Below are 25,842 nucleotides of genomic sequence, written 5' to 3' on the forward strand. Positions count from 1 at the left end.
AAAATATTTTTATTAAGGTTGTTTATGAACAGACAGTTCAGCGAAATTTTGATGTTTAGAATGTAACAGATTTGATCAATGAGGTATGGAGCCTACTTTATCCCTTGGCACGGCAGAATAATTGAAATTGTGTAACAGCTGTTCTTGCTTATGTGTTGAGCTTCATTGATATTATGTCATATGCATGTTTTCATTTTTGAGTTATTTTATTATCTTAAATGTGTGGTCAATATAAAATGAAATGAAAAAGGATTTGTTTGTTTGTGGTCTTTGCAATATTACAGCATTATAATTAAAACATTTTCACTCATTAATTTGTGGTTAATGTTATTGCTTTTCTGTTTAATGCTAAAGGTATAAAGTTAATTTAATATATAGCAAATTATTAACAATTGAAGCATGTGGTAAACGTGATTACTAGTGAAATTCAAGAGATTAGTTTTATTTTGAAAACTTTCGGTTTTGTTTTTCCTGTTACTGCGCATGCATTGTTTTTAGCTTGTTAACGGCTGCAATTTTCATTCTCCACGCACGCTCGACAAAGTAAGTCAATATGTGGAATTAGTCCCGGTGTATTTCCATAATGTTTTTTGCAGTTAGTGTTGTGTGTCTGGCTTTGGAGCTGGAACTATTTGAGAAGGTTTTTGCTTGTACAATTTGGTGTTGTAATTAATGCGTTTTTACCATACACTGTATAAATAAGGTTTTTACTCGAGGATTTCTGCCCGCCGTTAGAGCGGTTGCAGGCCTCTGCAAAATGGTGCGTCCATAAGACGTGTAGAACGGGCAAAAAAATGTGTAGTGTTTTTCTCTTTAGCAGAGTCTGGGCTGATTAGCATTTAGCACAGCAGATGTAACATTTAGGTAGTGTTAATTAGCAGCTAGAGAAGTAAACTAAATATGCATACAGCCTTTTTACACTCTCATGTAACCAGGTAAAAAGCCTCATAGAGATTAAAAATGTCTTTTTCCAGAGAGACCTGGCCAAAAAGTCAGCATAATGACAGAGAAGTTGCAACATCAAACAGTTATCACAAACATTAGATACAAATACAGTACACAACAACACTGAGTGAGCATCAGGAGCCAAGTTATGTGGGCTGCATTAACTTCTTCATTCTCCATTATTTCATTTGAAGTTATGTGTGTGTATCATGTATATGTGAATATTATGTATTATTGATTTATTGTGTTTTTTTCTCCTGATTATCAGATAATGGCAAGTCCTCTCAAGTTTCCGGGCACAACTGACCCAGAGGTTGAGGCTATAAAGCAGCAGCTCCAGCTGCTTAGCGTAAGTGTTTTTTGTTGAAGATGGATGGTTTTAAGGATAGAAACATAAATAGATAGAACCATATCTCAAAAACCAACATATTCGTCTAAAATGCTTGTTCTATCATTTTTACATGGGTTGTCTGTTTTTTATATTCCAGTATGCTTGCAATGACCCCCAGGAGTGTCGCCAGGAGTGTCCAGGTCACATGACCTCTTGGTGCGGCAGGCCTGCACCAAGAGGTCCGTGGACCAAAAAAAACGTTATTTGAAGCGGGAGCTGGAGGGTCTGAAGACCAAGGTGAAGGCTCTGCAGCAGGAGGTAGAGGTCCTAAAGCCCACTAAGGCCTTTGAGGCAGATGGTAAGTGCTTGTGTTGTGATGTGTCAAATAAAATATTCTTACAGTAATTTTTTCATGTGTTTTGAGGCTGGATAGAGCTGGGGACAGTGTCATATATACACTATTTGTCAGTGAGTGATTTGTATGAGTAATTAAGGTTAATTAACCACTGGTCCGTTTTTCCTCAGTGGCTGTTATTCTTACTAAATTAATAGGGTATTATATCAAAGCCATCCTCATTATTTCACTCAAGGATACATTTAACAAACAACAGCAATTGATTGGGCTTCTGTAGACTTCAATTTCAGTTCAGTTGGTTCTAGTGAATAAAAATGAAGTATGTAGGTAAAATGTTTGTCATGGTTCCTAATTATCACATGTCATCTATATTTCTTTTCCATGTGTGTGCAGACAAGGAGGAGGGTATAAAAGATGAGGTGGTGCAGTTGAATGTTTATAGTAATAACGCTATAATGACGTTGGTTTTCTGTTAATATGTTTGTATTTTGGTTGACCTGTGTGCAGAGATGGCTGCCGTTCCAGAGACGCCTGGAGAGGAGGAGGAGGGGTCGGGACGGGACATCGGCGATGAGGCCTTTTTAACCCTGCCTTTTTAATTTCTTTTTTATTTTAAGTTCAAATAAATAAACAGTGTTCTAATAAAAACCCTGCAGTGTCCTGCTGATTGTTTTGGCATTTGCGTGAAAGTCCACATTTTACTGAATGACATGTATAACAAGTGTGACAAAACTCCATCACACAAAATCAACATCAAATCCTTGCATTATGGGGTCACGTGAGGCAAATGGCGGAGTAAGCAGCTCATTGTTTGTGCTCCCGCAGCTCGGTATCCTACAGACTATTTTACTACAGAAAACGGAGGTCTCAGTGAGCAGTAATTGATGCCTAGAACTAGGAGAGTGCCCTCCAGGCAGAGCATACTCAATCTGCTCGCGACATCCCCTGTATCAGGAGTTCAGCCACCAAACTCGCCATCTAGCAGTCAAGCTAACATGGCGGACGACACGAGGCCGCTTCTGGGTCAAGTTGACGTAGACAACTTGGTGGAAAGAATAACGGCTGAAGTGCTCAAAGGTGTGGAGGCTTCCTTTGATAAGAAGATCGACCCGGTTCTGAATAAACTCGAGGCTTGTTCGTCTAACATCACTGCGCTGGATGCCCGGATTACAGAGGCTGAAGACCGCATCTCGAACTCAGAGGAAGCCATTGCAATTCCCATCACTAAGCTCTCCGACGTGGAGAGCAAGCTAGAGGCGGCCATGGAAAAGATCGACGATTTAGAAAACAGGAGCCGGCGGTGCAACATACGGGTTGTCGGGCTTCCTGAGGGTAGCGAGGGTGCTAACCCTGCTGCTTTCTTTAAGACCTGGCTGCCGGAGCTTCTGAAAACGAGCTTCAAAAGTGGGTCCGTTAAACTGGACCGCTGCCACCGCGCCCTCGCACGCCGGCCTCCCCCTGACCAGCGCCCCCGAGCTGTTATCATAAAGCTCCACAACTTTCAAGACAAAGTCTGGATAATGCAGGTGGCAAGGAAAGCCCAGACCCTGGTGTACAACGGGCGCAACAATCATGATATTTGAGGATTTCTCCGCAGCTGTTCAACGGAAGCGACAGGAATATTTCCCGGTGAAGCAACAGCTGAAAGAAAGAGGGATCATGAAGACGAGTATGTTCCAGATTATGACGAGTATGTCCAGAGGACAGTGATGTCACCCCAAGGAAACGCCTGTCTTTCTCCTCTAAACCCTGGCTCAGATATGCCCAATCGATGTGACACCACAACACCTGAACTGGACACCAGTTTCCTTGTATCTGACCTCACTGCAGAGGAAGAACCCTGCTCTGACCTCACTGCAGAGGAAGAACCCTGCTCTGACCTAACTGTAGAGGAAGAACCCTGCTCAAGTCACGACACCAATGACCAATGGCTAGTAGTTAGTGCTCACCAAAATAAAAATGGCAAGAGAATCTATGACAAGACACAGTATTGCTTATATTTCAGAAAACCATATGCCAAAATTGCAAGACATCTGGAACATGCACACAAAATAAGGCAGGTGTGGCAAGAGCTTTCAGCTTTCCAAAAGGGTCAAAAGAGAGGAAAAAACTACAAGAATATATCCGGAACAAAGGCAACTATGCCCATAATGCCACTGTAATGGAGTCAGGAAAGGGACAACTTGTCCCACGTAAACGGCCATCAAAAGAAGCACAAGGAAGAGATTTCATGCACTGTGCATATTGCCAAGGACTTTTCACACAAAATGTTCTATGGAGACATATGCAAATTTGTAGACTCAAGCCTGGACCAGTCAACACAAAACCTGGCAGGAACCGTGTTCAGGCTTCATGTGCATACACTGGGCCTGTGCCTTCACATATCGGCATCCTGTCACTGAAATTATTAAGAATGACCATGTCATTGTTGAATATGGGCAGCACTTGCTCAATAAATGTGGAATGACATTAAAAAGTCAACAGTGCATCAGTGAAAAAATGCGTGAACTAGGGCTGGACAATGCCAGGAAACATACCCCATTAAAAAAGATGGAGGATTTCATTAATCCTGCGAATTATCGGGACATGGTCAAAGCTGTCAAAAGTACTTGCGGCTATGAGAGCAGGACCAACACATTTGCCATTCCATCACTGGCAACAAAACTTGGAAATGCTTTGGTAAAAGTCAGCAGGCTCTTGAAAGCAAGAGCTTGTAAAACATGCATCTGAGTTCCAAGAAGTGCACAATGAGAAGTGGAACACATTGATTTCTGCAACAGCAATAAGGAATATTGTTGAAGCAAGGTGGAATGCACCCACTCTAATGCCCTTTACTGAGGATGTGCAAAGAATGCACCAGTTTCTCTGTGAAATGCAAAAAGAATGCAGCACCACACTGTCTGAAAGTCCCTCTACAAAGGCCTGGATAGACCTTGCAAAGGTGTGTTTAACACAGACCATCTTCTTCAACAGACGCAGAGAAGGAGAGGTGGCAAGCATGCCTCAGTCTGCTTCTTTGTCAAGGGACACATCTGATCACCATGAGGATTTGGACTGGGCACTGTCGGAAGTGGAAAAAAAGCTCTGCAGACATTTGTCCAGAATTGTCACCAGAGGAAAGCGAGGCAGAGCAGTTCCAATTCTCCTGACCCTAAAAATCCTCCATGCTTTGGAACTTCTCGTTCAGCAAAGAGATGCCTGCGGGGTTCTTAAAGACAATATTTATATGTTTGCCAGACCTGCAGCTCTGTCACATCTCCGTGGCTCCGACTGCATCCGTGGCTTTGCCAAGGCATGTGGTGCCAAGTCTCCGAACACATTGTCATCAACCAAACTGCGAAAACATGCAGCAACTCTGTCTACAGTGCTGAATATGACTGGCACGGACATGGATCAATTAGCCAACTTTCTTGGTCACGACATCAGGATTCACCGTGAGTTCTATAGACTACCTGACAAGACACTGCAGCTCGCAAAGATCAGTAAAGTTTTACTGGCTCTTGAGAGTGGGAGATTGGCAGAGTTCCATGGAAAGAACCTGAACGAAACACAATAGATCCAAACGGTATATTTGATATTCACTGTCATGAATGTAACGTCTTTTCTTTTTGTCTGACTATGTATAAGCTTGTCATGTCTAAAACGTTATAGGTAGTGATGAGGAAGATGGATGCAGACAGGATGGAGATCATTCATTTGCTGTTGATGGTATGTTTCAGTAATTTCATGTAAATAATAATAAGGTTGTTTTTAAGGTACATTTCCTACACGGGTACTGAAGTTTCATACTAGTGTAGTATACAGTGTAAAGCATCCTCAATGTAATATTGCAATGTAGTAGTACTTTCAATCTGTTTAAAGCCTTCAGCAGCCTTACTTCCCATTAGGGCTGGGCGATAAATCGATAAAATCAATTTATTATAACTATAATTATTTAATTATAATAACTATAATTATTTAATTATATAATTATTTACTATAATTATTTATTAACTTGATCATTTATTATATATAGAATGTTTAGATTTAGTTACAAATGAAATATATTGTGCATGTATTTCATAGAACCATCAGCAGAGGAAATTGTTGCAGGTGCTGTGGGGAAGGAAGACTCAACAGGCAAGCAACACAAACGGCCAACAGCAGAGCATGGGGCATCTTCTGGAGTCAGTCCTGTGGCACATTCCTCCAAAGGTGATGTGATATATATATTTTTTCTTCTCTTTTCTTATTATTGCAGTAAAATCAGTTGATTTGGAGACAGGAGATAGATGAAAAAAGACTCCTACAGTCTTTCACCCCTCAGTCTGGTGGCCCCACGTACTGTAACTGAGTACATTTGTCAAAGTACTGTATTTCAGTACAAATTACATTTTTATTTTCCTAACAAGAATCCATTTCATTTGTGGGAGACCTAAGAGAATATGGAAAACATTGTTGTGCTTTGTTCCACTTCCGGTAGGCAAGGCAATTTTATTTAAAAAGCTCATTTTCAAACAGTTTGTCTCAAAGGGCTTTACATAGAATCATAAAAACATCCTCTGCCCTTAGACCCTCACATTGACTGTGGAAAAACTCCCAAGAAAACCCTTTTAACAGGGAAAAAGTTGAAGAAACCTCAGTTTGAGCAACAGAGGAGGGATCCCCCAACCAGGACGGGCAGACGTGCAATAGATGTTGTATACAGACAAGGAAACAGTTTAAAACATGGAATATGGTTAACAAAAGCTGGTGAAGGCAGCTTCAGGTGGGCAGGAAAGGCAGGGAGAGCAGCTTAATGGGAGTACTGGATGGCAGACTGAGACTGGTTCATGTGCAGGAAGTGCAGGTCAGTTTAACAGCAGGGAAAGGAGGTGATGCAGGCAGCGGTTGCTGTAGAGCAGAGGTGGGCAGAGTAGCCATTAATGTACTCAAGTAAAAGTACTGTTACTGGCAAGTGTATTTTCACTGCATGGCTTTCCACACTTGAAAGGAAGGACTTGATGACTCAGGATTTCACTCTTTCACTTTCTTTATTTTTCAGTTTGAGCAATGCATTTCAGTGCAGGTGAAAAACCTTTAAACACAAGAATAAACAATTGTAAATAAAAGCAATCACCAACAAAAGGTACAGGTAAGTAAAGGCAAGTATATTTTAACCAAGTATATGTATAATTTAAACATGTATGTATAATTTAAACATGTATATTTTAAACAAGTATATTTTAAAGAGGTAACCAATAATTCACAAAGTATATAACTTAAATAAATGGGGTAAATTAACCATTGAAGAAACGAATGTAGTTCTAAATTTAACCCACTTAAACATACAGGTTTTCAACATGTTCAACATGTGTACTTTTCAGACAATTTTAACTTATTTTAAATTAAATCAAGCCTTATTTTTATAGCCGATTTCACTGTAGATTTTAACACTTACTCAACTAAAATACTTATATTTTATCCTTAATTAAATGTTTTATTTTGTATTTTAATAAACAAAATGCGCTAGATTTTAACTAAATTAAAAGGTACAAATAACATGGCTTTAAGCCAGGCATGTCAAACATACGGCCCGCGGGCCGGACCCGGCCCGTTGGATGATTTAATCTGGCCCGGCATAAATTTCTGAGTATGTCAAAAAAAGAAGCGAGTCTCTAGCTCATTTCTATCAAAAGTTATGATTTTTTAAAATAAATACAAAACAAATGCTTCTCCCGGCCGCGAGAGGGCAGTAAATGTGTAAAAGAGCTCAAGTCCAGCATGCGGCAATGACACGAGTTAGTACTAAAAAAAACCCGCCTATCTTGCTTCACAATTCACCACTACTAAACAAGTTATCGGTCAACACACCCTTCCAAAAATGGCACTGTCAAAAAAAAGAAAAGTGGACGTGGAGTGCAGAGTTTTCCAGGAAAAATGGACTGAGAATTATTTATTCACAGAAGTGAATGCAAAACCGGTGTGCTTGGTATGTAATCAACAAGTTGCAGTGTTCAAAGAGTTTAATATTCGGCGCCACTATGAGACCCATCATAAAGACAAATATGACAACTTGAAAGGACAAATAAGGAAAGACGAGATAAACAAATTGGTGGCTGGTCTGAAGAAACAGCAGTCTACTTTTACGCGCAGCCGCGATATCGCTGATGGGGCTGTAAGAGCTAGCTACATTATTGCCAACGAGCTGGTGCAGGCATCCAAGCCATTTTCTGATGGGGAGTTTGTAAAAACATGTATGCTGAAGGCTGCAGAAGTCGTGTGCCCTGAAAAGCGACCTGCCTTTGCCAATATTAGTCTAACGAGGAACACTGTCGCAGATCGGGTGACAGAACTCTCAAGTGACTTGACAGGCCAAATGAAAGAGAAAATCAAGTCATTTATCGCATTTTCAATTGCAATAGATGAGAGCACCGATGTCACAGATATTGCTCAACTGGCCATATTCATTAGAGGTGTTGATGAAACTTTGACCATCACCGAGGAGCTGCTTGAATTGGTGCCCATGAATAATACCACAACAGCAGATGACATTTTCAGCGCTCTCGTTGGAGCGCTTGACAAGGTCGGAGCGGACTGGTCCCGTGCCGTGAGCCTGGCGACCGACGGTGCGCCATCAATGGTCGGGAGAAAGGCAGGCGTTGCCAAAAAATTCCGTGACAAAGTACAGACCGCAAATGGAGGACAAGAGTTTTGGGCATTTCACTGTATTTTACATCAGGAGGCGTTATGTTGCAAAACACTGCAAATGGACCATGTTATGAGTGTGGTTGTGAAAACTGTCAATTTCATCAGAGCGCGCGGTCTAAATCACCGTCAGTTTGACACATTTCTCAGAGATAATGACATTCATGCTGGTCTACCATACCACACGGACGTGCGGTGGTTAAGCAGAGGTGCAGTACTCAAGCGCTTCTTCGAGCTACGAGAGGAAATTGGACAGTTCATGGAGAAGAAGGGACGCCCAGTAAAGGAACTTAAATGCAAGGAATGGGTGCAGGATCTTGCGTTCATGGCTGATATAACACAACACTTGAATACACTTAACACTACATTGCAGGGCCGTAACAGAGTTGTCACTCAATATTACGACAGTATAAGTGCGTTCAAGGTGAAACTGTCACTGTGGGCGACGCAGCTATCCAACGGTGACACCGCGCATTTCTCTTGTCTCACAGCTGTGCGTCCGGAGGCACCGGAACGTTCCGATAATGATTTGGGAAAATATAAAGGCAACATAACAGATTTGCTGCGAGAGTTTGAGCAGAGATTTCAGGTATTTGGTGAACTTGAGAACAAATTTGGCTTTTTTCGCTCGCCATTTATAGTGAAGCCTTCTGATATGCCAGCTGACATTCAACTCGAGCTTATTGACTTGCAGTGCGATTCCGCTATGAAGGATAAATTTGGGTCCGTGGGATTGGATACGTTTTATCAATATCTCGTGCCAGGTTACCCCAAATTAACAGCCATGGCTGCAAAGGTTCTATCCATGTTTGGGACTACTTATCTTTGTGAACAGGTGTTCTCCATAATGAACAACAATAAAACAAAGCAGCGCTCAAGGTTAACAAATAAACACTTGAATGACATTGTTAAATGTGCTGCTACTCAGGATTTGACACCTAATATCGATACACTTGTGAAGGCAAAAAGATCCCAAGTTTCAGGAGCCAGCAGCAGCAAGTAGACTGCAGGAGTGCAGTGAGAGAGGAAAAAAAGTGTGATGGCACAAAATTTGTTTGCACTCATGAATACAGATCATTAAAAATAAGATTAATCTGGTTTCATATTAAAGACAATTAATATTGTGAATATTCTCAGCTTCAGTAGGCCCAGCCTAGTAGTTTGATGTGATGTAGTCTAATCTTATTGTCCATGCACTGCTATAATTTTTATTTTGTATTTCTTTTTTTTATTTATTTCAAAGCAGTATGACAATTAAGGCGAAAATGTTTTTTTCATAGCTCCCACTTGAGTTTGTTTAGTGTGGTGAGTTGGTTCAGGTGTAAAACTGCATTCACTTAACTGTTAAAATAAACCAGTTGTTAACACATTCACCGCATAACATTAAATCTTTTTTTTCCCCCATTGTTTTTGAATAAATGTGTTGTGCTTAGAAAAGATCCCTTGTCATCCGTGATTATAATATGTAGGGTAGGCTACAAATGTAGGCTGAATGATAAAGCATAGTACTGAAAAACAAAGCTAAATATTTGGAGTTGACATTCTCTTACTGATCCGGCCCACCTGAGAACAGAAAGTCTGGATCCGGCCCCAGAGCCAAACTGAGTTTGACATGCCTGCTTTAAGCAATACTTAAACATACAATTATTTAAGGTAAATAAAGTAATCAGAATATGCATATTTCTACATATTTTAACGAACTGAAACCCAAACAAACAAAATTAAACTCTGCCACAAACAACATGAGCTCACCGGTAGTCCGTTTGAGTCCTTTCCCATGCGTTATTTCAGTCTATTGTCGAACGTTTCTGCTGCCTTCCTCAGTTCTGTTGTGCACCCAACTAAATGTTTGCCGTCGGTCTTTTATCACCTTGGCGCTGATTTGGGATTGTGCTCACCTGCTGGAGCAGCGCACCTGCTGAGGCGCGCCGCGGAGAAACACACATGCCAGTGCGCGCATGCAGCAGCACGGCCGCTGTCACACACACGCAGCTTCATTTCCAGGCAGATCGCCGCAACAGTTACTTAAGATTATTATTACTCAAGTAAAAGTAAAAGTACTAATAAAAATAATTACTCAAGTAAGAGTAAAAAAGTATGCAGTGAAAAGACTACTCAAGTACTCAAGAATACAAGTACTGCATTTTCTCCGTATTTATTTTTAAAAGCAACACAAACGGTATAAAATAGTAGCAAACAACATATAAAACAGCAATCTTCAAACTAAAGATACAATATATTGCCATAAGTTGCAAAGGGTGGACCGACATCATATTAAACCCTATGGATTAAGAATGGGATGTCACTTTAGTTCATATGTGAGTCAAGGCAGGTTACCCATTGGTTTGGTAATATAGTGTATTCATTCTTTGCTAAATTAAATACATCAACTTTGAAATACAATTATAATAAATTAATTAGGTTTATCCAGAATTATATTAATTAAAACCAATACACTTATAACACAATTTGATATTTTGCACATATACAATTTTAAACAATTCATGGCTACAATATGTCACAGGCCCTGACAAAATGATCTGGGTTGTGTTCATCCCAAAAAATATAAAACACAAAAACTTAAAATTTAATATACATCAAAACCTGCTGGCAAACTCACTTAACATGAAAATACAGATGCTGAAAAAGAAGACCACTCTGCAAAGTGAGTACAGGGAGAACGTAACGTAATTGAGAGTGTGAGTGAGTTTATGTCATGTGATTGTGTGTTTGTTTGATTGAGGGCAATGTAGTAAATAAAAAAAATACTCTGTGTGCATGTGTGGCAAAAATAACAAAATATCAAGGAAGAAAAAAAGGGTATGTGGCTACGTAGCCTGTATGTCGTCAGCTTGTTAGGGTGAACCCTCTGTGAACAGAAAAACATACCAATTAGGCTATGAGAGATTTATCCACTAAAATTGACACATTATGACAACAAATTATAACACAAGCGGGCACTGACACACACACACACACACAATGTGCAATAATTGTAAAACACTGTACATATGATCTTATGTTTATGTGTACAAAAATGTTCAGCAGTCTGAATGAAGACAATGTCCCCCTGCATTTACCATCAAATAGAAGAGATCACTGTAAAGTTAATCTGAAACCCCAGTCATTCAAACCTTCAACCTGTAATAGAGCTGTTTCAATTGGTTTACTTTTCTGAATAATCGAGTAACAAGAACAGTTTAATCAATAAAGAAAATATGTGTTAGCTGCAGCATACAGTGCAGTGGAGAGACAGGAAGCGACAGACAGAGAGAAGTAGAGACTCGCATCTCACTCCGTCAACGCGACCTGAATGACCGTCGGATGAGCAGCTATTAACTAAAATATATAGATAAATAAGCATTTTTACTAAACACAATAAATGTGTTGCGTGTTTTGCGTCAATAGCCTTAGCCTACCTACATCATCAGACTGCGGGCGGCTGGTTGCGCACCTACAAGTAGCAGCAGTGTGTGGTTGCGGTCGCGGGGTGACTAAAGCAATTTGTCGTCCTGCCTCCACCTCTCACTGAATTTATAATAGCAGGGCTGCTGTTCTCTCATTTATTGCTTTCCCGCGACCGACTTCAAATTCGGAGGCAGGGGCACATTCTTCTTCTACGTTTAAATGCGGATCACAGCCACACACGGCCGTACGGATCATGGACATATAAAGAAATAGGTACTGACTCTAGCGTAGTGTCGGACTTCTATAGCAGCAGCTAGTAAGAAAGTAGCCTCTTTACATCTCCTTCTCGAAAAGTCCCGGAAGAAAAATACATATGACATTGAATAGTCCTGCCCGGACAAATTTAAGACCTTAATGTAGGCTATTTAAGACCAGCATATAACATTTCTAATGAATTTAAGTCTTTTTAATACGTTTTAAGTATCCGCAGACACCTTGATGGAAATGCTGTGGGGCATGTAACAGTGCTACCGTTAGCTAGCTTATCCACACAGCCTAAACTAATGTTTAAACTTGTGTCGTGTGTACCGTTAGCTAGCTTATCCACAGCCTAAACTAATGATTAAACTTGTGTCGTGTGTGTGTGTTTGAGAGACAGAGGAGGTATATAACTTACCGCAACATGCTTTTCTCAGGTTGAGATCTCGACGTGTTTGGGGGCACAAAGAAGGCAGCGCATTGTGTAGCTGTTTTCTTTTGGACCTCTAAACTCAAACATACTTGGTATGTGAGGCCAGGGGTGTGGTTGTTGCTCAGTGGGTTCTTCCATTTTCTCCGTAAAATATTTGTGTTCTGCTCCTGTGAAAATAGCCACGGACACTTGTTTGGCGCGGAACCGGAGCCTTTAAAAAGTGCGCGTTCACTGTTGCTATGGCTATGACCAACATGACAACACTTGTCATCTGACCCAAGTAGCTGCATTTGATTGGCAAGATCATTTTCTAATGTTTTTTATTGGTTGAAAGCTGAAGACGTAGAAATAGATCTTGCATGTAATAAAATTAAAAAAATAAATAAATATATATATATATATATATATATATATATATATATAAAATAGAAGTCTACTGAAACACAACAAAAGCACAATAACAGCACCCAATAGTACATAGGAGGGAATGCATAGGACTTAAAAACTGTACCCGTTTGCTGTTGAAACTCTGATGAAGGCTGCAAAAACCCTCCTGTTACTGCCTCTCTGTTGTGCAGGACAAAGCGTGTGTGAACTGCAATATCACAGTCCTCACAAAGGAATGGGAGAGGCAGGCAGGCAGTCCAGACACCTCACAACAACTTGTTTGCCACACTGACACACACACGGTGTGGATGTGGATCCAGAGTAGCCAACATATTCTCAATAAGAGAAGGCCTGGCCTCTTTCCACTTTTGCCAGGACACCGTGTTTCTGATCTCCCAGTCAGTAGCAGCCAACTCAGACGATGTCTGACAAGTCACTGCTTCGTCCTCTTCTCCATCCTCCAACAACTGAAGGAGCTCCTGACCAAGCACCTCAGTTTCAGGCACTAACAAAAAAAATAAAGAAACTGCCACAAAGTGAACTAAATACTGTAGGTGGTATGGCTTAGGACTGCACAGCAGCCTATAAATTTCTGCCTAACTAAAAAAAAAATATAAAAGTCAACTTAAAACATGAAATCACAACATATGCAAGTAGGTAAAGTACCTCTTGTTGGGTTGACACTGGCACCATCATAACTAGGTCCTTCACCTGGACATTGATGCTGATCAGTTGACACTGGAAAAAATAAGAGATTGAAGAATATTTTCTTACTGAAATTCATTGGTGAACAAAAGTTGTGAGGATGAGTACTGACCATGTGGCACGCCACTAGTACGTCGACTGGATGACGGCCTTTGAGGAATAACATCTCCCTGTCTGTCACGTTTTTTCCAGCGCACTGGTCTTGGTTCAGGTTCACCCTGTGCCTCATTCTACGTCATAAAAAAACAAATAAATGCAACACTTAAAATACAGTCCATGATTAAAGCAAAGGTTATCAAACAGTTAATGGCCAATTTCACAGAAATGTTATCTGTGTATGTATATACATATATATATATACACACACATATATATATATATACACATATATATATAAGTTGTCTGTATGTTAGGGGACACACATGTGAAAAAGGACTTGATTTGAACTTCTTCAGTAGCATTCGTGAGCCTACACATTTTTCATTTTGGAAATGGCACCAAGTCTTTGCTGGATTAGTGGTTAGCACTCTGGACTTTGAATCCAGTGATCCGAATTCAACTCTCGGTGGAACTTTACTTGGTTATCCCCAACTACGGTCTTGACCCTGTTCAGTACATTAAAATTACCTTGTAAGGGCAGCTGTCCAAGATGCTGATCATCACTGAAGTCCACCTGTACGCGACTTGCGTGAGAATTCTACCACTGAACCACCAATGCTGACATGACAGAAGAATGTCCTAGTACACCAATGTTTTCCAAATCACAACCAAGCACGAAGGTCCATCAAACAGTTGAATGTTTGACTGAAAATCGACTTATCCCACACACAAAGGGAAAAAAGCTCTTGCCCCGTGTGAGGCTTGAACTCACGACCTTCAGATTATGAGACTGACGCGCTGCCTACTGCGCCAACGAGGCACAAAATGAGGTAAGACTGCATTGGTCAAATGGAGATATGTTGATGAACATGAACAAAAGGCAGTGCTGAAGCTTTAAACAACAACCAGCAGCCACATGGCTCATTCATGTATCCTATTTACTCGGCAAAACCCAATTAAAGGCCCATTGCACTCTGGTAGTTGTGTAACCACTGATTATAAACAACATTGACGATCTTTTGCATTGGCCGGGAATCGCGTGGCAGGCGACAATTCTACCGCTGAACCATCAATGCCCTCAAAGTCCCAACACACCCAGGTGTCCCAAATTACAGTAAACCCCAACACTAGCATACTGCAAATGCATCACCACGACACTTAGCAGCTTGCTATGATGGGTGAGTGACTCCCTGATGGTCTAGTGGCTAGGATTCGGTGCTTTCACCGCCACAGCCGGGGTTCGATTCCCGGTCAGGGAATCCAGAATTGACAGGAGCTGCTTGTTTTATTTAAACAAGGGACAGGGTTTTTACAACGTCATTTGTGCCAGTTGCCGTGGCTCCCTGCTGGTGGATGAAACAAAGTTCTCACTTCTCTGTCTATGTCTTCAGACAACTACGGTCTTGACCCTGTTCAGTACATTAAAATTACCTTGCAAGGGCAGCTGTCCAAGATGCTGATCATCACTGAAGAACACCTATACGCGACTTGCCCCTGCGTGGCAGGTGAGAATTCTACCACTGAACCACCAATGCTGACATGACAGTAAAAAGTCCTAGTACACCAATGTCTCCCAAATCACAACCAAGCACAAAGGTCCAATAGATCTGACATGGTCCTTTGGTGTGGTGTGGTGTGGTGTGGTGTCTGATGTTTCACATCTCACCAACTGAAGCATCTTCTGATGTTGTTTTCATGTATTTACTACAAGAAGGAGACAGGAAACCAGGCGCCCAGGATAAGAGCACCCTGTCAAACAGTTGAGTGTTTGACTGAAAATAGACTTATCCCACACACAAAGGGAAAAAAGCCCAGGATCCATGTCAGGTTTAAACTCACAACCTTCAGATTATGAGACTGAAGCACTGCCTACTTCGCAAACGAGGCACAAAATGCAGCAACACTTAATTGTTGAAAGGGAGATATGTTGATCAACATAAACAAAAGTGAGTGCTGAAGCTTCAAACAACCAGCAGCCCAATGGCCCATTCATGTGTCCTATTCACTAGGCAAAACCCAATTAAAGGTCCATTGCACTCTGGGAGTTGTGTAACAAATGATTATAAACAACATTTATGATCTGTTGCATTGGCCGGGGACCCGGGTTTCCCCTGGTAAAAATGTTTGTGCTAGTGGCTGGTCCCTGCTCGTCCCCCTTCGATAGCTCAGTTGGTAGAGCGGAGGACTGTAGAGTAAAAAATGCACGTAGTGTTAATCAGGGAAATCCTTAGGTCGCTGTTTCAAATCCGGCTCGAAGGAATGGCTTTTAAACGTACATACTGACTGTTCAACAAATAGTAGGTATAAAAAAATTTCAGCACTTCCGCTTCACCTGCACAGCCCCAGGAATGGTCTTTGCCAAGGAGTTGGCCAACATGGAGGAGGAGCCTTTCTTGCTCCTTCACAATGCAGGAATCATTGAACCAGAAGCCATGCCTACTGCACAGGAACCACTGGGCCTTAGTGCAGCCCGACAGTGGTATCTGTACAGAAGCATCAGGGAGCTCTGCACTGAGGACACAAAAGATCTGGTCTGTCCAAAACCAGTTGTGGCTCATCCATGATGATGTGGGCATGTATGTGTGAGTGCACATGAGTGTAAATATAAAACAATACATTAATATTATATATATTCTGTATTATTACAATAAATTACACTATATTTTGGATTTTATTAGATATGAACATAATTAGGCTAAATTTTGTGCAAATGGCGATATGTATACAAATATATACAACTGTCAGCATAGTCTTTGTATTATATCTTTCTATTGTTATAATAGTACTTTTGTATATATACTTAATATTTGTTCAGATTCTACCCATTTTCTGTATAGTTTTTATTGTATAGATATAGACTTGAAAGTTTGTACCTGTGAGCATATAGCGCAATATTTTAATTTTATTTGCAATATTTAATATTTATGTATATATTATCTATTCTTCAAAATATTATATTTAAAGTATTATTATATTTAAATACACATGCCTTATTATCTATATGTACAGTGTATTTGTTTATATTTCATCAATTGTATTAAATATGTTTTGACTACATGGGCTTCTAGACCTGTCTTCATTATTGTGTATGTGCTCGTGCACGCGGCCACGTGCACGTATATGCGTGACATATGCAAATGTGGGGTATCACTTTTGACCCAAAAATATTGTTTTAATTTGGACTCTAGTATAAATGAATGTGTTTTTCCATGTGAAACATAGCTCAATTTGTATAATTTTCTTTAAAGGCCTTTTTCTCAAAACTAACGTTTGATAACAGTCAAACTTTGGATGAGCATATCTCATGGAATATTTGGTGTAGAAACATAATGTTGGTATTGACATGAAGCTAAGAGTCTCAAGGGCACGGCCTTGTTCGTTTCCCTGTATTGAGTAAGACTGGCGAATCAGCGGATGAAGAAGGCGGGACTTCCTGGAAGAAATCCACCTTCATTATATGGGTCATTCCATGGAAAGATTGGACCTTTGATCTCTGGATATAATGTGCTAAAATACTTTCAGAAAATGGTGTCTGAGCTTGAAAAATATGTTTTATTGCAAGTGTTACATGTTCTATAGGCTATGAAACTAAAAAAAAAAAAAAAGGTTATGATCAAAAACCTCAAAATTCAGAGTTTCTTTTTCCACCCCGTCACAGGACAAAGGTTAACCAATTCAACAGTAATTTTAGATAAAAGTAAGACAAACAAAATTTTATTCACTTCAGAATGTGTCTTTTTGTTCAAAAATACCAATAGTTAAGTGTTTTTTTAAATGTTTTTATTTTATGTACAGCATTAATAAATAAATTTAATATGCAAGTGATCATACTTTTTTTGCTAAAATTTACAGTCTGACTTCAAAATCTACAATGAAACTTACATATTCTGTACATTATTGCAAATATAAACTATGTGTATAATAGCTTTGACCACTAAATTACCCTTGGTCTTTAAAAAAATGAAAAAAATCACACTGTGACGGGGTGGAATATCGTGTGACGGAGTGGAACACTGTGACGCGGTGGAATGGACAAATTTAAGAACTGCAAAATTTCATAGTTGCCAAAATGTGGTAGACATTATTCAGGCCACAATTAATGACAGACACTGACAGAAATAACCACTGTTTTATTTTAAGAACAGCTCCTCAAAAAAAAAAAAAATCACAGCTTACTTTGCCAACACTTAATAGTACTTAAAACACGGTAGCATGGCCAAGGTAGAATCTCTTAGAAATGACAAAACATCGTACTCTCCTTTAATAATTAGTCTATGCTGTCGATAAAACATTTCATAATATCATAACACTTCATTGTCTTCATAACCAAACAAAAAACATCATAAACACTGCCACCAGTTAATTCATTAGAAAATAGAAAATAGCAGTATGCCTACTTTTACTTGTTCTGTGTAACTGTAATCACTAGTAACACCATGATTGATGTCCACAACTGTTCCTTAAAGGCAAATTAATTTGCTGTCACCATTATTATTCATCATCATTCCAGTGACTGAGAAAGTTGTTTCCACACATTTTTCTGAATTTCAACATGGCGGGATGTCACTGGCTGTGGCTCTTCAATAAGCTGTAGTATGTCATCAAACAGGTACCAAAGAGTTGTTTCCAACACGGTGCATGCACTTGACTTGTACATGCGTTTCATCTTTATTTAGGATTATGCATGGATACAGGTCACTGTATGTCATATTTTAGGACACACCATTTGCCAATCATTTCATTACGGCCCCAAGAAACGTCTGCTGGCACACTGGATGCTTTCTTGTTGAAGCTGAAGTGCTGAGTGGTAAAACACTGACATTTCAGCTGCTTTTGTGTGGAACACATGCAGCTTACTTCCCGATACAGGATCTCTCCAGGGGTAACGGTGACCACTTGATGAATTTTCATTGTGGCTGGCACTGTCGGAATCTGGCCTGGCATCCTTTCTATTGCCTTCTCCACTGCTTCATTGTTGACGTAAAATAACTTCACACTCGTAGAAGTTTCTCTGAGGGCGTTGTAGAGCTCTTGCGCATTGGGTATGTCACGGCCTTTGCTCACCAAGTTATCTGCTGTTCTTTTCAAAGTAGTTCCACGTGCCTCCTGCCTTGCCAACTCTGTACTGAACAGATAGAAATTGCCTTTCTGCCTACATTGAGTGCAAGGGCCATCACTTAAATGGAGGGTGGACACTCCTGGATAAGTTGCCTGGAGATGGTCGAGCACTGGATTCAGGTGTTCCCATATTGCTGGGGGGCCTGTGTGCTTGGATGGAGACACAGTGGAGAAACAAACAGGTTCCTCCTTGCCACCAATGTAAAAAACACCAGTATGCAGTGTGGCTTGTTGATGGGAGGAACCAAAGTGAACAGCCTGGACTTCTGTGCTGTATTTACATGTGTAGTTCATGCTTCTTTTTAACTCTGCAGTATGCATACTGGTGACAAATGTTGAATGTGTGTCTTTTGTACTTGTGTAAAAGGATGTGAAATAACTCCACCATGTTGCTTTGTGTGTCTCCCATTGCTTTCTTTACTGTGATCTTAACTGTAGCTGGACCCTCGCTTCTGCTCTCTCCCTCCTTCTCTGCTATCACCCACTGCGTAAATGCCACCTTTGCTGTGCAGTCATAATTTGCAAGCTGAACAGTCTTGTCTTTTCACTCATCATACATACATGCCTTGCTCAAGATGTTGCATGCTATTTTTCTGTCAGGGTCTCCAGATCTGATGTTTCAATCAGCTTCAAATAGTGTAGTTTCTCAGCTACAAATTTAAGATTTTCATGAATCTTGCAGAGGCAGGTGTTGGGATCGGACACAGTAGGATGGACCACCCAAAACGGTCTCATCTGACAGAATAGGGAGTAGGATAGTTTACAGCTGTTCTCAGCAAGATATTTTTGATGTAGGTTTTTCATTGAATCAACCAGAAATCGTTTCTGCTTCTTCACTTTATTCCTGGTGAGTGTTTGTTTCCTCCCTGTCGTGACCCGACTCACATCATCCCGTGTGAAGAAGTCTTTGACCATAGATTTCAATGTTGTTGCAAAGGTGTTTGCAGGGCGTCTGCATATTTCAAAAAAGTTTCTGCTCTCTGGAATCCTGCGGTGCCTCTGTGAGTATCCAAGTTTTCTCTGCAAAGCCCTGGGGCCTTTACTTTCTGATAATTTTTCCTACTGTAATTTTTGATATGATTTGTTTCTCCTTCTGCCTTCTTGTGTTGGAGCTTATATTCGATCAAGAGCTAGATGGATTGAAAAGGGTGAAAAAAGAACAACGTATTCCTTTGGACTTGAAAAATAAAGACAGACTAAGAAAAAAAATAAGTAAACTTATGACAAATGATATTATAATTGAAGATCAGAAATTAGTCCAGGATGAAATCTGTCTTTTATATTGTAATTTATACAAATCAAAATCTAATAAATCAGATTGTGACATTTTGTCTGAAAAAAAAAAAAAAAAAAAAAAAAAAACTGGATGTAGAAGACAAACATATACTTGAGGAAGAACTGTTTTAATGCATTTTCAATCTCGATTACAAATAAAAAACGGTAAATCACCAGGGATTGATGGTTTAACATCGGAATTCCTCAAACATTTTTGGGCAGATATCAAAAAGTTACGACATAGCGCTTTTTTGGAATGTATTCAAAAAGGATGTCTGTCCCATACCATGAAAACAGGTTTGACCTTATTACCAAAAACCCCAAAAAGATTTGCTGATGTTAGACAACTGGAGACCAATAACCTTACTATGCAATGATTATAAACTACTTGCACTAGTTTATGCAAATCGCTTAAAGCATGTAATTGGAAAACTTGTAGAAGAATATCAATCGGCTTTTATAAAGGGAAGATATATTCACAACCGTATTCGACTGATTCTGGATATGATTGACTACCAAACATTCATTCAGATAGTATTTTCTATGTTGTGAAAGACATTGTCGCTGTTGGAATGAGACATAACTGCTCTACGGCTAACTCTATTTCAAGAGGGACTCGTTCTAAGGGTGAAAAAGACTGAGACCCAGAATCTAATTCTCTATCCATCTTTTAAAAATGACACACCATTGTACAAACCCTTATTACATTTTTTCACAGATGGAGGAAAATGAAGAGATAAACATTTGCATTACTTGAACGAGTAGCTGTAATGACGTTAGATGTTGGCTTCTGATCCCTCTCTGATGGTTCGCTCCTGGAGTATGACAGATGGCTCTGTTTAACCTTCCCTCCACACCTGTAAACAAAGCAAAGAGAAAATGTATTAAAAATTATACTATTACATTATAAATAAAACATTTTAAAAATACATACCGTCAAACAGTTTTCTGACAACCCTCGATCTGACTCGTTTGATTTTGTGATGTATGAAGGGTCTCTGCGGAGGGGATGGCTGGCGTTCAGGAGGAGGGGGTGGCTGGCGTTCAGGAGGAGGAGGGGATGGCTGGCATTCAGGAGAAGATATTGCAGGAGCTGGGGCGTTTAATATGAGGGGCGATGCCTGTTGTCTGAGGCGATATTGCTGGAGTGAAACAGGGGCCTTCTGGGGTGTTGAAGTTTGAGGAACTGTTGCATGTAACATTTTATAGGTTAGAATCATTCAAGATAATTTTTTTAAAAACAGATGTTTTAGCTGGAACAGACCTCGAAATCAAACACTTTCCAGCACACATGCACATGTGTGTCTTCTTGACATTCTGATCAGCTGAGAGCTCTGACGTATCATGCTCTAAACCAATGAGAACACGCTACGTCATCACCTCGCGATCGTACTATAAGCCAATGAGAACACGCCACGTCATCATCTCACGACAAAACACTGACGTCACCGCCTTGGACCCTATCCACAGAAAGTTAGTATTTCATTTGAATGCTGAAGCGCGAAGGGATAACAGTGTGTAGATTCTACTAATTAGATTTAAAAGAAAAACTTCTTACCAACTCCGGATGGTTCTTGCCCCGAGTGTCCTGGTCGTTTGTCTCTTTTTCTTTTTCCTTGTGGACGGTTCGCTATGGGTCGGGAAGCATCTGACCTCCGGCCGGCTGTTTTGCTCTTCTTTGCCGGCGGAGGAACTGCAGCGGGTCGGCTAGCAGAGGACGGGCGCCCGGCTGGTTTATCCGACCTCTTTACCTGGGACCTGGAAGTCTTCGGTTGTCGTATAGGCGGTATGTTCTCCTTCTTTCCCTGAGAACGTCCGGCCTCGGGTCGACTAGTTGATGCCTGTCCTGCCTGTGAATCGTTTACCACTACGATGTCTTCAGCCCCGTTAAAGACAGCAGGGTTCCAGACCACAGCTGCAACGTTCCTCAACGGACCATCAGAAGGATTTCCACCCATCTGTGAGGTGATGTCAGCGGCTGCATTTTGTGGGGGTGACGCATACAACAACTCTTCCGCAGCCTGGATGTCTTGCTTGTTGTTCAGGTTTTGCACATCATTCACTTTGTCGGTAAAACCTGTAAGTATATTTTCAGTTACACATCGGTATTATAGCACATAAACAGTTGTAATGTGTGATTTAAAAAAAAAAAAAAACACAAAAAAAACGACAAAATAGTACCAAATTGTGAGAAGTTGATTCCTTCCAAATCAACAATGGCAGCTTTAAAAGAGAGTTTAAAAGTTTAACGTTTAAATATATATATATATATATAAAATTCACAGCAATTATCAGGACAGACTCAATCTGGTAAAAGAGGCATTTCACATTCAACTGCACCACAAATAACCAGATGTTGTTAGTAAACAAAACCATTGTGTTTAGCCCAATTCACTTTCATAACTTGCACACTGGAGGACACTTGCATTGCCTTGACAATTTCAGAACCACCTTTTACCATTTCTAAAGAATCACCTTAAGGTGCTTTATAAGGCTGTTTGGACTCCCATGGTCACTTCTGCAGAGAAAACACCTCATTGTTTGATCTAAGCAGACACTAATGCATTATTCTTGCTCGCAGTTCGGCAACTCTGACGTTGGGGAAACAAAGGAAACTCCCAATGTTGTAGATAGTTGTTTGCAGAAAAAGTTGGCAAGGGAAGGACTGTACGAGGTACCAAAGATGTATTGGGCCTTAAAGAGTTCGTCAAGGACTCCCACTGAACCTGTTGCCTTACATGGTAGTACATACTTGTCGATGACAATAAAGAAGGTGTGGATGCTGCTTCTCGTAGGCCCCTGAGCGAGGAGGTAAGGCTGGCTGCTTTGGCTGATGTTGAGATGCTGCTGTACACTGGTCACTAAATACTATTGTTGAATGTTTGGTTTTAGGCTGGAACCAATCTCTCACAATAGATCACTGTACATGAAACTGAGGTGATGAAAAGCATATTTCAAAGAACATACTTTTATGAATTTGGCTGACTTGCAGACCTCTTCCCTGGTCTCTTCCTACCCTGGGCAGAAGGTGGCAAGAGTTGAAGGAGCAGCAAGATGGCGGACATGTCACTGTCCCAGCCTGTTTCCAGAAATCATAAAATAAAGACAGTGTATAAGAATATAAGATATATAAAATATGAAATATGTATGCTACATATACGTTGAACTGGCACAATTACAAACAATAGTAATTAAAACAGTCCTTGTCTTACCACAACAGTTGACTCAGCCATTATGTGGCATGGCCTTTTAGGTTGACTTCCTTGGGCAGCGGCTGCTTCTTCAGGAGGGTCACACATCGTGAAGTTCAGAATGATCGTATCTTCAGATGCTGCTGAGCATGATGATGACAGAGAAGCATCTGCACATTAAGGAATATGAACAAAACAGAAGCATATTAAATAGAATGTTATTATTCCCATCCCAACCTTTAAGTTTAATATGAACACATTTGTGAAAGGTTAGTGATTACCAAGTTCTTCATTGCTCAACATGACTCGGAAGGTTCCAGGTGACTCCTTCACTAATTCTTCAAAGACCTCTCTGTCAACTTCTGTGTCAGACTAGTCAAATACCTTCATATCTGGTTGCCTACCTTCAGGAATGTTGAATTTTTGGCACACTGAAGTAAAGGAAGGAAAGGGAAAGTGATGTTAGAGTAACATTTCCTTTTGATGAGAATCAAAATCATAAGTAGAGTGAGCCTCATGTCTTCACAAAATGCTATCAAGTTGAAACTTAAGTCAGTAGGTTATTCCCATGCTTTTAAAGGCACAGCAGAAACGGTTATCAACTCAGAGGAATGTTTTATGGTGAATTAGGTGTATTAACGAAGTAAAAGGTTGTGATATTGTGTTATCCTGATGTACTCACTAACCTTCTTTCATGAAGGCATCCAATGTTACGTCAGACAGCCTAACATTCTTCTGCTCCCCACCAAATGACACACGCTGCAGCATATTCTATTAAAATAAACAAAGGTAAAAAAAAAAAGAAAAGAAAAGATTTGAGCAAGGAGCTACCCATTCCCGTGCTTAAATTGTTCCATAACCTGAGCCTACTTACCAACTACAGCCCATGCTTTATACACACATCTGCTTGATTACTGTTAACAACAAGGCAAAGTTATATTAATATTATTACAAAAAAACATGCATTCAGATTATTACAATAGGAAAAGTGCATTTGACACAAAATAAATGTAATTGAGTGTCCCATGAAAAAAAAAAAAAATAAATAAGTGTAGGAAATATGCCTGCCACTTCACAATAATAGACTGTATGTTTAAAAAAAAGTCAGAAGAAGGTAATCTTACACATATATCCACTGAATCTATTTTTCTAAATGAAGTTTTCCTCTAGGTGATCCAGAGAGGCTGGACCAGTGGGTGCGCACCATTAGAAGACAGAACTGGACTCCGGACAAGGCTTCTCGTCTGTGCAGTGACCACTTTAAAAGACATCACTTCAGCACTGACTCCAGGGTACAGAGACCTTTTTTCCCCCATACCTTACAAAGAATCAGACAACTAACTGGTTTAAATTGAAGTAGTAACCACAATACATACATACTTTCAATGACATTACAATTTTTTTTCCATTTTTTTTTTTAAATTACATAATACAATACGAACTCATTTCTTATCAGAACTTAAACATAGGCATCTTTTATGAATAACCTCAACTCTGTAATAATGTCATATACTTTTATGTCTTGTGCTTTTTATTAGGGAAGGACATGCCTGAAGGACACCGCTGTGCCGACTATCTTCTCTTTCTCAGAGGGCAAAGAACAAAAGCCAAGAAAGAGCAGTTTGGTGAGCATAAGTGCACAGGTAAGTGACAGGCCAGTTTCTGTTATAAACAGAAATGAGGAGGTTGCAGATGTAGACAATGGGGCTTGTGCTGGTAGTCCTGCTGCCGATCAGAGCAATGTCATGATGGACGACACACCTGAACAGGCTTCTGTTGTAGAAGATATTGTGCATGATGACACTGCTCTGACAGCAAATGTGTGCCACGATGTGGTTTTGAGTAGCAGCGTCGTAAAAGAGGCTGCATCAGGTCAGTGTTACACCTTGTCAACACTGCTGCCTAGCTCCAGTATGATTGATCATGACTACAATATTTCGGAGTCTCCAAGGACACTTAAAAGGAAAGTGTCTCAAATAGAGGGAAACCTATGTGCAGCTCGTAAAAAACTGAGGTTGAAAAGCCAACATACAAGGAGACTGAAGGCAAGAATTTCTTCCTTGAAGGATGTTACAAAATGACTTCAGAAGAAACTTCTTATTTCAACTGATTGTACCTCTCTCCTTGATGGTCTCGACGATGATGTTCCACGAGAGATCATTCAGAGAATACAAAAAAGGTGTTTTCTGAAAACTTGAAACAATTCGCAACAACACTTCACTTCTACTCTCCAAAAGCCTATGACTACGTGAGAGAGAACTTTCACTTGGCTTTGCCTCATCCTCAGACCTCAGCATCTCTGCAGATCCTGGATTTACGGTTGCTTCTTTCACAGCTTTAAAAAGTAATGTTGATGAGAAGAAAAAAGCAGGAAAAGAAACCGTTTGCTTGTTGATGATGGATGAAATGTACATTCATAAGCAGACTGAGTTTGGGGGGGACCAAATTCATGGCTATGTTGACATTGGTGCTGGTGAGTTGGAAAATGTTGTGGCAACACAAGCATTGGTCCTCATGGTTGTTGCAATCAATGAGTCTTGGAAGATCCTCATTGCTTACTTTCTTATCAACAGCATGACAGGAGCAGAGAGAGCAAACGTCGTCCGAGAGAGCCTTGTCAGGCTTCATGCAATCGGAGTTAGGGTTATCTCCTTGAGGTGTGACGGACCTT

General features: G+C 40.2%; 1 protein-coding gene and 2 non-coding genes across 3 annotated transcripts; 1 reads left to right on the top strand and 2 right to left on the bottom strand.

The window, feature by feature from the left end:
• Nucleotides 1-14,334: 14,334 nt before the first annotated feature.
• On the bottom strand, nucleotides 14,335-14,407 carry trnam-cau (transfer RNA methionine (anticodon CAU)). The gene has a single exon. It is a non-coding gene; the product is annotated as a tRNA-Met (tRNA).
• Nucleotides 14,408-15,741: 1,334 nt separating this feature from the next.
• trnay-gua (transfer RNA tyrosine (anticodon GUA)) lies at nucleotides 15,742-15,846 on the top strand. Its single transcript has 2 exons — nucleotides 15,742-15,778; nucleotides 15,811-15,846. It is a non-coding gene; the product is annotated as a tRNA-Tyr (tRNA).
• Nucleotides 15,847-21,127: 5,281 nt separating this feature from the next.
• Nucleotides 21,128-23,716, bottom strand: LOC131959826 (uncharacterized). The gene is made up of 4 exons (XM_059325044.1): nucleotides 23,453-23,716; nucleotides 23,193-23,341; nucleotides 22,948-23,059; nucleotides 21,128-22,057 (listed from the first exon to the last, which is right to left on the bottom strand). Exons 1-4 carry the CDS (start codon nucleotides 23,472-23,474, stop codon nucleotides 21,519-21,521), a joined length of 822 nt encoding a protein of 273 aa, XP_059181027.1. The 5' UTR covers nucleotides 23,475-23,716; the 3' UTR covers nucleotides 21,128-21,518.
• Between the last annotated feature and the right edge of the window lie 2,126 nt (nucleotides 23,717-25,842).

The sequence above is a fragment of the Centropristis striata genome, chromosome 21 (assembly GCF_030273125.1).
Source record: "Centropristis striata isolate RG_2023a ecotype Rhode Island chromosome 21, C.striata_1.0, whole genome shotgun sequence".
Lineage (NCBI taxonomy): Eukaryota > Metazoa > Chordata > Actinopteri > Perciformes > Serranidae > Centropristis > Centropristis striata.